This window comes from Mizuhopecten yessoensis, unplaced genomic scaffold (assembly GCF_002113885.1).
Source record: "Mizuhopecten yessoensis strain PY_sf001 unplaced genomic scaffold, ASM211388v2 scaffold10529, whole genome shotgun sequence".
In the NCBI taxonomy this organism is placed as follows: Eukaryota; Metazoa; Mollusca; class Bivalvia; order Pectinida; family Pectinidae; genus Mizuhopecten; species Mizuhopecten yessoensis.
In genome coordinates, this window is record NW_018408592.1 from 696,995 (window position 1) to 711,653 (window position 14,659).

At 36.0% G+C, this 14,659-nt stretch overlaps 1 protein-coding gene across 1 annotated transcript in view; it reads left to right on the forward strand.

Annotated features, from left to right (window-relative positions):
* The window catches only part of LOC110460962 (gelsolin-like protein 2), a 34,410-nt gene that overhangs the window by 10,163 nt on the left and 9,588 nt on the right, over positions 1-14,659 (forward strand). The window contains exons 3-6 of the mRNA XM_021514204.1: positions 10,514-10,594; positions 13,213-13,286; positions 13,784-13,858; positions 14,158-14,229. Of these exons, the coding sequence (XP_021369879.1) occupies positions 10,514-10,594; positions 13,213-13,286; positions 13,784-13,858; positions 14,158-14,229 (302 nt within the window). The remainder of the gene's footprint in view (positions 1-10,513; positions 10,595-13,212; positions 13,287-13,783; positions 13,859-14,157; positions 14,230-14,659) is intronic.

The window sequence follows — 14,659 nt, forward strand, 5'->3', positions numbered from 1 at the left end:
CCAGGGCATATCACAAACTGATAAATAAGAAGTAAATAAGCCCACCTATATATATATTTTATTTGGCCATATAAATGCTAACAAATGCTATACATTTCATTGTCCTGTAAGAAGCCCGTGACCCACCACATACACACCCTTTAACTCATTCACCCTTGAAATTCTTTAATGAACTATTCCAAGCTTTGAATTGGAAGAGTTCAAATGTGTCTTTGGGGGTGAATGAGTTAATAGAGTCATGAGGGATGTCGTGATTGCAACCTTCGTTTATTTTTGGATAAGTAAGGATATATGTGCATTGTCAGTACATGGTGTCAAAAGTCACCTTCTTAGATTTGGGCTTGTGCTAATTTCACTTTAGCACAGTGCTAGAGCATCCGAATAAAAACAAAAGTTTGGGTCACTGTTTTAATCTACAGTTGGGCGAAATCTTAATAAGGTACTGTTTTGACAGATGGAGGAAGTAGAAAGGTCGGCTCAGACATTACTTAACACTTTCAACCCTAGGAAACTTTAGTAGACTCTACCATTCATTTATCTGGATTAGTCCATTATGGTCTATAGTGAACCCTTTCACCACTGTAGACCATAATGGACTCGCCCAGATCAATGCATGGTAGAGTACTAAAGTTACACAGGCTTGAAAGGGTTAACTTAACGCTGACTGATGTTGAGGTATCCTGTTTTCCTTGAACAATTAAGGTTGTTTTGTTACTTAAAGTGACACTTGAAGAGGACCTATGGTTAGGGTTTCACAACAGTTTAGGTCTTGATAACTTGTTGACAATATATCTATCGACTGTTGAGCCTCTTAGACAGTCATATGTAAGGGTCATTTTGAAGTGTAATTATTACACTTTATGACGATGTAAGCTGATAGTTGGGCAATTCAATGGCCGTTTGCCATCATTATGAATCACACAGTAGCACGACACCCCACCAATATATGGACTATTTTAGTCGTTTTGATCTGGGGTCTCCTCAAAGTCATCTCATCTGATTCTATAGGGGTCCCAGCTTATAGTATCATGTTATCATTGTATATGGGTCCCAGCTTATAGAATCAAGTTATAATTGTATAGGGGTCCCAGCTAGCTTATAGTATCATGTTATCATTCTATAGGGGTCCCAACTTATACTATCATGTTATAATTGTATAGGGGTCCCAGCTTATAGTATCATGTTATCATTCTATAGGGGCCTCAAAATTAGTTGCCACTTATGATTCTACAGGGTCAGCCGTTATAATTTAGTTCTGGCATTAGTTGCCTCTTATGATTCTACTGGGGACTCAAAATTAGTTGCCATATAATTCTACTGGGGTCCTAACATTAGTTCTTCTTACGATTCTTCAAGAGTCCAAACATTGGTTACATTTAATGATGATACTGGGGTTCCTCTTAGGATTCTACAGGGGTCCCAACATTGTTGTTTCTTATAATTCTACATTTATGGGTCCCAACCTAAGTGACTTCTTATTGTTCAGTGGTCTCAACATTAGTGACTTCTTATGATTCTACAGGGGTCTCAACATTAGTGACTTATGATACTACAGGGATCTCAACATTAGTTACATCTTATGATACTACAGGGGTCTAAACATTAGTGACATCTTATGATACTACAGGGGGCTCAACATTAGTGACATCGTATGATACTACAGGGGTCTCAACATTAGTGACGTCTTATGATACTACGGGGGTCTCAACATTGTTGCTTCTTATAATTCTACATTTATGGGTCCCTACCTAACTGACTTCTTATTGTTCAGTGGTCTCAACATTAGTGACTTCTTATGATACTATAGGGGTCAACATTAGTGATGTCTTATGATACTACAGGGGTCTCAACATTAGGGACTTCTTATGATACTACAGGGATCTCAACATTAGAGACATCTTATGATACTACAGGGGTCTCAACATTAGGGACTTCTTATGATACTACAGGGATCTCAACATTAGAGACATCTTATGATACTACAGGGGTCTCAACATAAGTGACCTCTTATGATACTACAGGGGTCTCAACATTAGGGACTTCTTATGATACTACAGGGATCTCAACATTAGAGACATCTTATGATACTACAGGGGTCTCAACATAAGTGACTTCTTATGATACTACAAGGGGTCTAAACATTAGTGACTTCTTATAATACTACAACATTAGTGACATCTTATGATACTACAGGTGTCTCAACATTAGTGACATCTTATGATACTACAGGTGTCTCAAAATTAGTGACTAAATTCCTATGATTCTACAGGGGTCTCACCATTAGTGACATCTTATGATACTACAGGGGTTCTCAACATTAGTGACATCTTATGATACTACAGTGGTCTCAACATTAGTGACTTCTTATGATTCTACAGGGGTCTCAACATTAGTGACTTATGATACTACAGGGGTCTCAACATTAGTAACTTCTTATGATACTACAGGGGTCTCAACATAAGTGACTTCTTATGATACTACAAGGGGTCTAAACATTAGTGACTTCTTATAATACTACAACATTAGTGACATCTTATGATACTACAGGTGTCTCAAAATTAGTGACTAAATTCCTATGATTCTACAGGGGTCTCAACATTAGTGACTTATGATACTACAGGGATCTCAACATTAGTTACATCTTATGATACTACAGGGGTCTAAACATTAGTGACATCTTATGATACTACAGGGATCTCAACATTAGTGACTGCTTATGATACTACAGGGGTTCTCAACATTAGTGACATCGTATGATACTACAGGGATCTCAACATTAGTGACATCTTATGATACTACAGGGGGCTCAACATTAGTGACATCGTATGATACTACAGGGGTCTCAACATTAGTGACGTCTTATGATACTACGGGGGTCTCAACATTGTTGCTTCTTATAATTCTACATTTATGGGTCCCTACCTAACTGACTTCTTATTGTTCAGTGGTCTCAACATTAGTGACTTCTTATGATTCTACAGGGGTCTCAACATTAGTGACTTATGATACTACAGGGGTCTCAACATTAGTAACTTCTTATGATACTACAGGGGCAGCATTAGTGACTTCTTATGATACTACAGGGGTCTGAACATTAGTGACATCTTATGATACTACAGGGATCTCAACATTAGAGACATCTTATGATACTACAGGGGTCTCAACATAAGTGACTTCTTATGATACTACAAGGGGTCTAAACATTAGTGACTTCTTATAATACTACAACATTAGTGACATCTTATGATACTACAGGTGTCTCAAAATTAGTGACTAAATTCCTATGATACTACAGGGGTCTCAACATTAGTGATTTCTTATGATACTACAGGGGTCTCAACATTAGCGACATCTTATGATACTACAGGGGTCTCAAAATTAGTGACATCTTATGATACTACAGGGGTCACAACATTAGTGACATCTTATGATACTACAGGTGTCTCAACATTAGTGACATCTTATGATACTATAGGGGTCTCAACATTAGTGACTTCTTATGATGCTACAGGGGTCTCAACATTAGTGACTTCTTATGAAACTTCAGGGGTCTCAACATTAGTGACATCTTATGACACTACAGGGGTCTCAACATTAGTGACTTCTTTTGATACTACAGGGGTCTCAACATTAGTGACATATTATGATACTACAGGGGTCTCAAAATTAGTGACATCTTATGATACTACAGGGGTCTCAACATTAGTGACATCTTATGATACTACAGGGGTCTCAAAATTAGTGACTAAATTCCTATGATACTACAGGGGTCTCAACATTAGTGACATCTTATGATACTACAGGGGTCTCAACATTAGTGACTTCTTATGATACTACAGGGGTCTCAACATTAGTGACTTCTTATGATACTACAGGGATCTCAACATTAGTGACTTCTTATGATACTACAGGGGTCTCAACATAAGTGACTTCTTATGATACTACAAGGGGTCTAAACATTAGTGACTTCTTATAATACTACAGGGGTCTCAACATTAGTGACATCTTATGACACTACAGGGGTCTCAACATTAGTGACTTCTTATGATACTACAGGGGTCTCAACACTAGTGACATCGTATGGTTCAGTGGTCTCAACATTAATGACGTCTTATGGTTCAGGGGTCTCAACATTAGTGACTTCTTATGATACTACAGGGGTCTCAACATTAGTGACTTCTTTTGATACTACAGGGGTCTCAACATTAGTGACATCGTATGGTTCAGTGGTCTCAACATTAATGACATCTTATGGTTCAGGGGTCTCAACATTAGTGACATCTTATGGTTCAGGGGTCTCAACATTAGTGACCTCTTATGGTTCAGGGGTCTCAACATTAGTGACCTCTTATGGTTCAGGGGTCTCAACATTAGTGACATATTATGGTTCAGGGGTCTCAACATTAGTGACATATTATGGTTCAGGGGTCTCAACATTAGTGACATCTTATGGTTCAGGGGTCTCAGCATTAGTGACTTCTTACGATACTACAGGGGTCTCGACATACATTTAATTGTACGTCTCATCTTATATTCTACAATGGTGAAACAGTGAACTAATTTACTGTACATGTATATAAACGCCAATGAAAAGTCCTCACAGATAGTGCTTTACATACAGTGGCATCACGGGTGTATACTGTTTCTGTAGGTAGTGTGTTTTCTAGCTATTGTATATTGTTATTACACTGATGGGCCAGTGAACAGTTTACACAGGAAAAGCATTACTTGGCAGAGTGATAAGTGTGTTTCTGTATTACCTACTGGTCAGCTGCCATATACAGCACTGACAACCTTGTAATGACCTTGTAATGACCTGTTACATCAGGTACTAAGATGGGAGTCAACACAATCTGGAACTGTCTGGCTGGCTGATGAGGTCATCGTCTAATGTACAGACTTGGCCAAACTTTTGTCATCGAAAAATATATCTCCTGATGAAAGTAGACTTGTGGTATACCAGGAAAGTTTAGGTTTTGCCTTTTCTGCCCTCTGCTGGGGCAAACTTTTCATTGCATTGAACATAACCTAATTAACATCATACTTGAAAATATAATTTCATGTGAAGGGAAATGTGAGTCTAAATTTTCTGATTTTTTTCAGTAATTTCTTATTAAAGTATTATAAGTGATGCATCAGGCATTTAAATGGTATTTTATTGAGAAGAAGCGCGAGAATGGTTTAATTCTAATGATATTTCCCTACCTCTAAAACCCTCAGGACTAGAACAATTCTTCATAATTTAATTCACATTAGAAGTTATTTGATCCTTTGACAAGATACTGTTTATGAATATTACGATACAGATTTGAGGTAGCTCAGCATTTACACAAGTATAACCTGATGATATAGAGAATGTGTGTGTTTTAGCAGATAATGACTAACTACCCACATGAATTAAGAGTTGGCAAGCTCAGAATGTTATCACAGCCAGCAGTAAACAGTTAAACATGCATCAAAGTTCAGTAAAGGGACACACACACAAGATAAGGCCTCCCTCCAGTCTCAACAGCAAGGCAAGATAAAAATAAAGCGTATGTGTACATGGTGATGTGTAGTTTCACATGTTATATGGGTAAAGTCTGACAATTTGTTCTTTGGTCGGACATGCTATATGGGTAAAGTCTGACAATTTGTTCTGTGGTGGGACATGCTATATGGGTAAAGTCTGACAATTTGTTCTGGGGTCGGACATGTTATATGGGTAAAGACTGACAATTTGTTCTGTGGTCGGACATGTTATATGGGTAAAGTCTAACAATTTGTTCTGTGGTCGGACATGTTATATGGGTAAAGTCTGACAATTTGTTCTGGGGTCGGACATGTTATATGGGTAAAGTCTGACAATTTGTTCTGTGGTCGGACATGTTATATGGGTAAAGTCTGACAATTTGTTCTGTGGTCGGACATGCTATATGGGTAAAATATGGACAAGATATTTGGTAGAATTGTAAAACAAACAAAAATAAAGAATTGCAATGGGAGGAAAAATTTAACATGTTATATGGAGTAAAACTTGATCATAGTATAAAATGGATAAAAGCAAAGCTGTAACATCTGTAAATATTACATAGTCGGACATGTTATATGGTCTGACATGCTATATGGTCTGACATGCTGTATGGTCTGACATGTTATATGGTCTGACATGCTGTATGGTCTGACATGTTATATGGTCTGACATGCTGTATGGTCCGACATGCTATATGGTTTGACATGTTTAATGGTTTGACATGCTGTATGGTCAGACTTGCTATATAATCAGACATGCTATATGGTCAGACTTTCTATATGGTTTGACATGTTTAATGGTCTGACATGCTATATGGTCAGACTTTCTATATGGTTTGACATGTTTAATGGTCAGACATGCTATATGGTCAGACATGCTATATGGTCTGACATGCTATATGGTCAGACTTTCTATATGGTCAGACTTTCTATATGGTTTGACATGCTTAATGGTCTGACATGCTGTATGGTCTGACATGCTGTATGGTGTGACATGCTGTATGGTCTGACATGCTATATGGTCAGACATGTTGAGTCTGGTCAGACTTCCTTTATGGTCAAACATGCTAATGATCAGGCTTGCTTTCATAAAGGTCTTACTTGCTATATGGTCAAACTGGTCAGACTTGCTATGTACTTGAAATTGTTGGTTTATCATTGGTGGTCATGCGGTCAAGTTTAACAGATCATCTTTACAGTGATGGTGTAGATTTGGAGCAAAATTGTTGCTCTTAGAATACTGATAATTGATGTGCATGTGTTTGTTTTTTTGCATCAATTTAATTGAACTATTTGATACAGACCTACAGCACAGTGAGAGAAGCATGAATGATGTTCTCATAATTAGGTAGAGAAAGCTAGGTCAAGTTATGAAGTTAGCATGCAGAAACATAAACCATCTACAGTATTTGTCCTCTGCATCAGCTCCAGATGTTGGCACTGGGAATGGTTAACACTTGGAGCAACATGGTTGTCCTGGAACAATTAATGGCCAATAAATCATACAGGCTGGTCCTGTGTGCGTTTGATGTGGATGGGATTTATGATATCATCATAGTCACATTTCTGCTTTTTGTCTTCTCCATTACTCAGCTGTTGCCAAGGGTACATAAAGTATATTTGGCTTGGTAAGAATGCTATTATAGACATTCCTGTCAATGAAGTCTGTAATATAAAAGAAAACCTCCTGTACTGAATGTAATGATTGCAACTAGCTGTGATCATTTTTGACCCAATTTTGTTTTAACCTGTAGACAAACTTAACTCAATATAACCTACTTTTTTGGAATTGCCTCTCTTGCAAAATACGGTAGATAAATAAATATCTTATCCCAAACATGGCTTTGCAAGCTCTGATCAGGCACATATGATACTTGCAGAACTGAATCACTTAACAAGTTCATTTATTTTTGTAAAAAAAAAAGATGACAAAATTTCTTTAGTAGGGAGAAGGTATGCATGTCTGGGGATTTCTTGTTTTGCTAGGAGAGGTGAGGGAGGAGGGTGGGTGTTTGAGAAGAAAGGTAATGGATAATTTTCCATTGAAACCGTTATAATGAGCTTTCACTAATACAAGTGTAAATCACAGGGTTCTGATATGCACCAGTACCACAGGGTCCTCGCTGTTATCTATCGGTTTACAAAATTGACTAGTAATGTCTAGGAGAGTGAGTGATGACCAAGAACTGACCATGGACTGACCATGGACAACTGTATATATGGGTATTTGTGACCTTGCATATAATGTATATATAGCAAAAGTAAGACTTAACGATCTGAGGATTATAACTATAGCTGAACATATAGTATCCTTTTCCTATTTTTAGTTTTTTCATTTGGACAATTTATATGAAATAATGTATGTGGATCATGGCAGTTGGTATTTCACTTTGGATTGAACAGTGATGAATGACCTGACCTGTTTACCCTGCGCTAGCTTGTTCAGCTGTATACTGAAATGAGGGGAGGGATAGTCCATTGGGGTGTATAGGGACATGATAGTTTGAATTAGCTAGCATCCCAAGATTATATGATAGTGCTTAAAGATGATTTTGTATAATAACAATGCCCAGTGATATATAACACAATCTCATATACATAGAGTTCAGATTCAAGTCCAAAAAAATACCTTTTGCATTTAAAGGACTGATTTATAAAATGTAAATTATGAAAATGAAATGAATCATGAGATACACACATGAGCTGTATATATATACAATCTCACTGGTAAATACTCCGATCTGAATATGTCCGTTTTTAACAATGTGGTGTAAGCCGTCCAAGTCTGGCCAAGATCCCTATAAAGTATGTATACATTCATATCCTGAAATGAAATCCAGATTTCCTGTGTTGTGTTGGATTGGGGTAAATACCACTGGTCTGATATAAAACCAGCTGTAGACTATAACTCAACACAACTTCCCTCTAAGGGAGATTTACAATCGGCAAATCTGTTCAATATGTGCAGTTATATGTGAATCTGGAAATGCTTAATATATACAAAATATAACATATCTTTCTTAATTGATCTGTCAGTTTTGGTATATTGGATGATATAATTACCATAAGCTGTGCCAGTTACAATGTGTCTCACTAAGGTGGAGGATCACACATGTTTTAACTTAATTTGCTGTAAAAAGCAGTGTTCCTGTTAAGAAATATTGTATTTTAATGTCAGAGTTCATCCTGTTAGCTTCCTTCCCAACTTAAGTCTCAGAAATGTAAGGTCAGAGTTCATTCTGTGAATTTCAGGTCCAACTTCAGTCTCAGAAATGAAAGGTCAGAGTTCATTCTGTGAACTTCGAATTCAGGTCCAACTGAAGTCTCAGAAATATAAGGTCAGAGTTCATTCTGTGAACTTCAGGTCCAACTGAAGTCTCAGATTCAACTTCAGTGTTGTCTTAAATGTTGATGTCTGATCTAAAGCTCACACAATGCAGTATGCAAAGTATAGAGATTATTGTTAAAAGTATACAAGATGAGAGACAAGAAAAGTCAGGGCAGTGTGGAAAAGTAGAGGGCAGAGGGCAGTATCAGGAGAAGAGGTCATTGTGAACAATGTAGAAGATGTGAGGGTAGAAAGAAAAAGCAGAGGTCCGAGGGCATTATCAGAAAGCAGAGGTCCGAGGGATTATCAAAAGGTAGGGGTCAGAGGGCAGTATCAGAAAGTAGAAGTCAGGGGGCAGGATCAGAAAGACGAGCAGAATACAATATTTGACGGAAGTATGAGTAAGTAGAGGTCATTGTGAATACAAGAATGTCGGGGCAGTGTGGAAAGTAGAAGTCAAATGGCAATATTAGAAAGGTAAAAAGGTAATTGTGAACAATACACGATATACAGGAAGGGCACTGTGTGAGGATGTAGAGTTCAAGAGAGCAATTATGCAGTGTCACAAAGACAAGTTCAGATATACATTATCACAAGGTTGAGGTCAAACAGGACAGTTGCAAAAACTCAAGTGTCATTTAAGACCTTAAATGTCAGAAATAAGTTTGTGGTAAGAAAATAAAAAATCTAATCCTGTTATTACCAACCTGCTGTGATAAAAATGGATAGGATACAAAACTATTAGTTTATAACATTGAACATGGAAAATCTCACACCTAACTGTGACCCCTTATTCAGACATTGTAAGAAACGGCCTATAAATTAAAAATGCATGGATGAATAACTCTAAGCTGTGCATTTGGGTATACATATGAAATACATAACCTTGTGTGAACAAAAGGAGGCTTGTTCAAGCCTGTTTACTAAGCCTGTTTACTAGGGTATGTAGTTTTTAACCAGAGTGCTGGAGTATGTGGTCTTGGTTGAGCTGTTCCCTATAAACTTCTAAATAATGAATACCAGTACAAGTCGCTCACATACTGGTATCTGGGTCTTTTTCTATGATCCCCTGAAATATCTTTGTATTAAAATCTAAATATTTGTTTCTATTAAGACACCCTAGAGGCTTTAAATGCAAGGAATATGTTGATATTTGAGAAACATTTTTTTTGCATACAAAGCATAATGCCCCTCTATGAAGTATGTATGTTTTTATAAAAGGTTTTATCCCTCACTAAACTTGAAAGTAGGTTTCTAGGTATTTGAAAAATGACTCAAATATGTTTTAACTTTTAAAGTACTCCCTGTAACCACCTCCCAGTCCTCAATGAATCAATGGACATGTATACTATATATAATACAGTCAGAATTGACAAACATGTAAAAATGCTAAATGAATTGTATGTTATTATATGATATTCATTAACATATCTTATACAATATAATAAACTGACTGACCGGTATACATAATTGCAGTACATGGCATATAGTATGATTTTGTTTGTTTGTGTTGAACGGCCCATCGGCAACTGTGGTCATTTAGGGTCATATGGTGATTTATTTATTTATTTTATTCAACAAACATGAGATATAGTATGAATTAACATGTGTGTTATATACATTATGAATTGAAATGCATTCGTTTTAAACTTTTATATTTTTTGAATGTTTCAGGTTTAAGGAAAGCAAAGAAGTATGACTGGAAGGATTCCAATATGGCCCTGTTTGGCTCCGACACCGATAAAAAAGTCAAAAGTAATTGTCCAAACACACATACGTAAACATTGAAAGTCTATTCAAAATATTTATTCAGTGTTACAGAATAACTTCAGTGTTGGGAATTAAATCCAGCAACAACATACTGAGATTATAATGGGGGAAATACCAGCTATCTAGTTTGTATTGATATAATGTTTTAGCTGTTGTTAACGTTAATTTGTTACGCTAGACAATTCAGTACAGGTGAAGATAGTGTGTGAACAGGTAAGTTGTACCAAATATACGTTCTTGGCTGGTCGGCTGACTGACTGTCGCGGTTCAGGAATTTTTCGGTTCGGTTATCATTTTTGTTGTCGGTTTTCGATTATTTCGGTTCGGTTCAGGCAACTTTGTAATCTTGTGTATTTTATTATACACAATCACAAATAGAATATGTAAACAAACTTCATTATTTACACCCTTGAACAGTAATATACAATTGTCTACTAGTCCTCTTCTGAGGGTATTGAGTATAAAGATACTAACACGAAGAATCTGTCGCTTGTATTAGGTATATCGATGTCTACAACTTAACTGTCCCATCTTAAGTTGACTTGTTGAAACATCTATGTAATATATATTTCCTTCATTATATCATGCAAATATCTTGGTCTCCATTGCACAATCTATGTGCTTACTAGACACTCGTGTTCTTTCCTTTATTATATCATGGCCTGCAAACATTTCAGTCTCCGTATTAACTAACCGTTGCCAGTGCTAACCTACCTCTTGTTTATTATGTATGTTGCTCATGTACCTTAAGGTTTGACAATCTGACTAGAATCATGAAAAGTAAAAATCAATATTAAATTGGTGTACTTTACGGGATCTAAGTCATCAATGTCTGCCGTTAACGTACATGATGTACATATATATACCGCTATGAAATCGGTTAAAGTTGTGTGTAAAACTTTTTTTAAGGCAAAGGCCTCGTGTTGTCATGTTTTCTGCACTGGGCCCATGTGTTGAATCCAGTTTCGTTCGTAGCTGCTGATTTCCAAGTTATATCAGATATATAGGCCAACATTGATTGAAGAGGTAAATCCCGAGAAGTGTTTAATTTGTGTTTATACATAATATCCATGTACAGTTACTGTCTTGTGCACAAGACTGTCTGCGATGAGAAAATCCAAGTCGAAGCTGCTATTTCAAACTGTCGTACTTATTATTGCGGTTGCATGACTACGGAGTCAGGGGCGTGAATCAATCGAGATATGACACAAATAAAACATGCCTTTGCTGCTATCAAACAACTACAACCCACTTATACAGGACCGAACCGAAATACGGAAATTATGAACCGAACCGAACCGAACCGTGGTCTTTTGAACCGCGGTTAACCGTTATTTCAGTTAACCATGACACCCCCTACTGACTGAAAACGGTAATAAACAAACTGGTGAATCATAATACATATACTCAAAATATTATATAAATATATTTGAATACATGTATAAAAAAAATAGGGAATAAATGTTGTTCATTTGAATGTAACAATTCTCTCATGACCTTGGTACATATGTATGTATACCGGTAGGTAGAGTAATATATATATATATGTATGTATACCGGTAGGGAGAGTTATATATATATATATGTATGTATACCGGGAGGTAGTTATATATATATATATGTATGTATACCGGGAGGGAGAGTAATATATATATATATGTATGTATACCGGTAGGTAGAGTTATATATATATATATGTATGTATCCCAGTAGGTAGAGTTATATATATATATATGTATGTAGAGCGGTAGGTAGAGTTATATATATATATATGAATGTATACCGGTAGGTAGAGTTATATATATATATATATTTATGTATACCGGTAGGTAGAGTAATATATATATATGTATGTATACCGGTAGGTAGAGTTATATATATATATATGTATGTAGAGCGGTAGGTAGAGTTATATATATATATATGAATGTATACCGGTAGGTAGAGTTATATATATATATATATTTATGTATACCGGTAGGTAGAGTAATATATATATATATGTATGTATACCGGTAGGTAGTTATATATATATATATGTATGTATACCCGTAGGTAGAGAAATATATATATATATGTATGTATACCGGTAGGTAGTTATATATATATATATGTATGTATACCGGTAGGTAGAGTTATATATATATATATGTATGTATACGTATATACCAGATATAAACATATTCACCTACTGTATTTGCAAACATTACTTTACCCCAGGTGACTGTAATGTGCAGTCTTCATTCTAGGCCTGTTAAGTTTGTTAGGGGTGGTGGCTACCATGTTGGATCAAATGAATGACCTTGATCTTTTCAGTTTTCACAGGGGGTTAAATATGATAAACATTTTTTTCTCTCTATATTTTCAAGTTCTGTAATGACTAAAATAATAATTATATATTATATAATCAGCCTGTAGCTGATTGGTATAACTTGGGTAGCATGTTTCTCATGCAAATAACATTTAAATGACATAATCTTTGTAAACTTTGTTAAACGTTAATAAAAAATAAATATATATATATATGACAGAAAAAGTAAAAGTTTTAATTAGGATTCACACAATCTGTTTTTCTCATTTCTAATGCTATTTGGTTGTTGTAGAGGAGTCGGCCGAGACAGAGCCAGCTTGGAAGGGTGCTGGACAGAAGCCTGGTCTCCAGATCTGGAGGATTGTGGTCAGTAAATGCTGGTCAAGACTTGCTGGACAATGGTCAATGTCATCAGTGTTGCAATATACTCTATATGATGTCTACATAAATCTTGAAATATGCTTAATTTTGACAATGCATTTCTATTGAAAATGTAGAAAATATCCGCAGTTGATTACCATTATGAACTTTACACACAAGTTTGAGGGTATGTAGGACCACGGAATTAGATTATTGTTATCTAAGTCCGTGGTAGGACTGACTGTATTACTGGTCCGTCACTGTTTGTTGGATGTACATGGTGAAGGTCTTTCAAGTTTCTTCAAACAAATAAATTCCTTGACCCCCTTTCAAGGTCATTGAAATTACATGTACTTCACCAGAATCTCAAATACAGTTACCTTGTGTATGCATTTATGTTTCTCATTTTATGCTTCTTAAAGCGTAATTACCAAACTACTGTGTCCACCTTTAAAGAGGATGTGTTTATTTAGAAAGTATATCTTGTTGTTTGCGTTTTTCAGAAATTCAAGGTGACAGACTGGCCGACTGAAGATTATGGTCAGTTCTATAGCGGGGATTCCTACATCATCCTCAATGTTAGTAATTTTGTTCAGTCTCTAACAAGGTTAATTTATTGTAGTCCTATGTGCTGCTGAATTTTCCTCTCCAATCGACGGTTTAGGTCTGAACTGCAATGCTACCAGCATTATAAGATAAAAATATTTCAAACTTGCCCTGCAGGTCAGGTAAAAATACATTTACCCTACTGATAATTAGTAAGGAGAGCATTCATTGTACTGATATGAAAATTAGTAAGGAATATAATGTGTATAATCAACTATTAGACCTTTAAGTGTTATTCTAAATATGATGATTTGATTGTTTCTTTGGTCAGACCTACAAGGAGGAAGGTAACGAAGAGTTGCTGTATGATGTTCACTTCTGGATTGGTAAATACAGCACCCAGGTAAGTACAATACACAGGTAAATACAGCACACAGGTAAGAACAATACACAGGTAAATACAGCACACAGGTAAGTACAATACACAGGTAAATACAATACTTAGGTAAATACAATATACAGGTAAGTTCAATACACAGGTAAATACAAGACACAGTTAAATACAAAACACAGGTAAGTACAATGCACAGGTAAATACAAAACACAGGTAAGTACAATACACAGGTAAATACAGCACACAGGTAAGTACAATACACAGGTTAATGCAACACACAGGTAAATACAGCACACAAGTAAGTACAAAACACAAGTAAATATAGCACACAGGTAAGTACAATTCACAGGTAAATACAGCACACTGGTAAGTACAATACAAAGGTAAATACAATACACAGGTAAATACAATACACAGGTAAATACAAAGTACAGGTAAG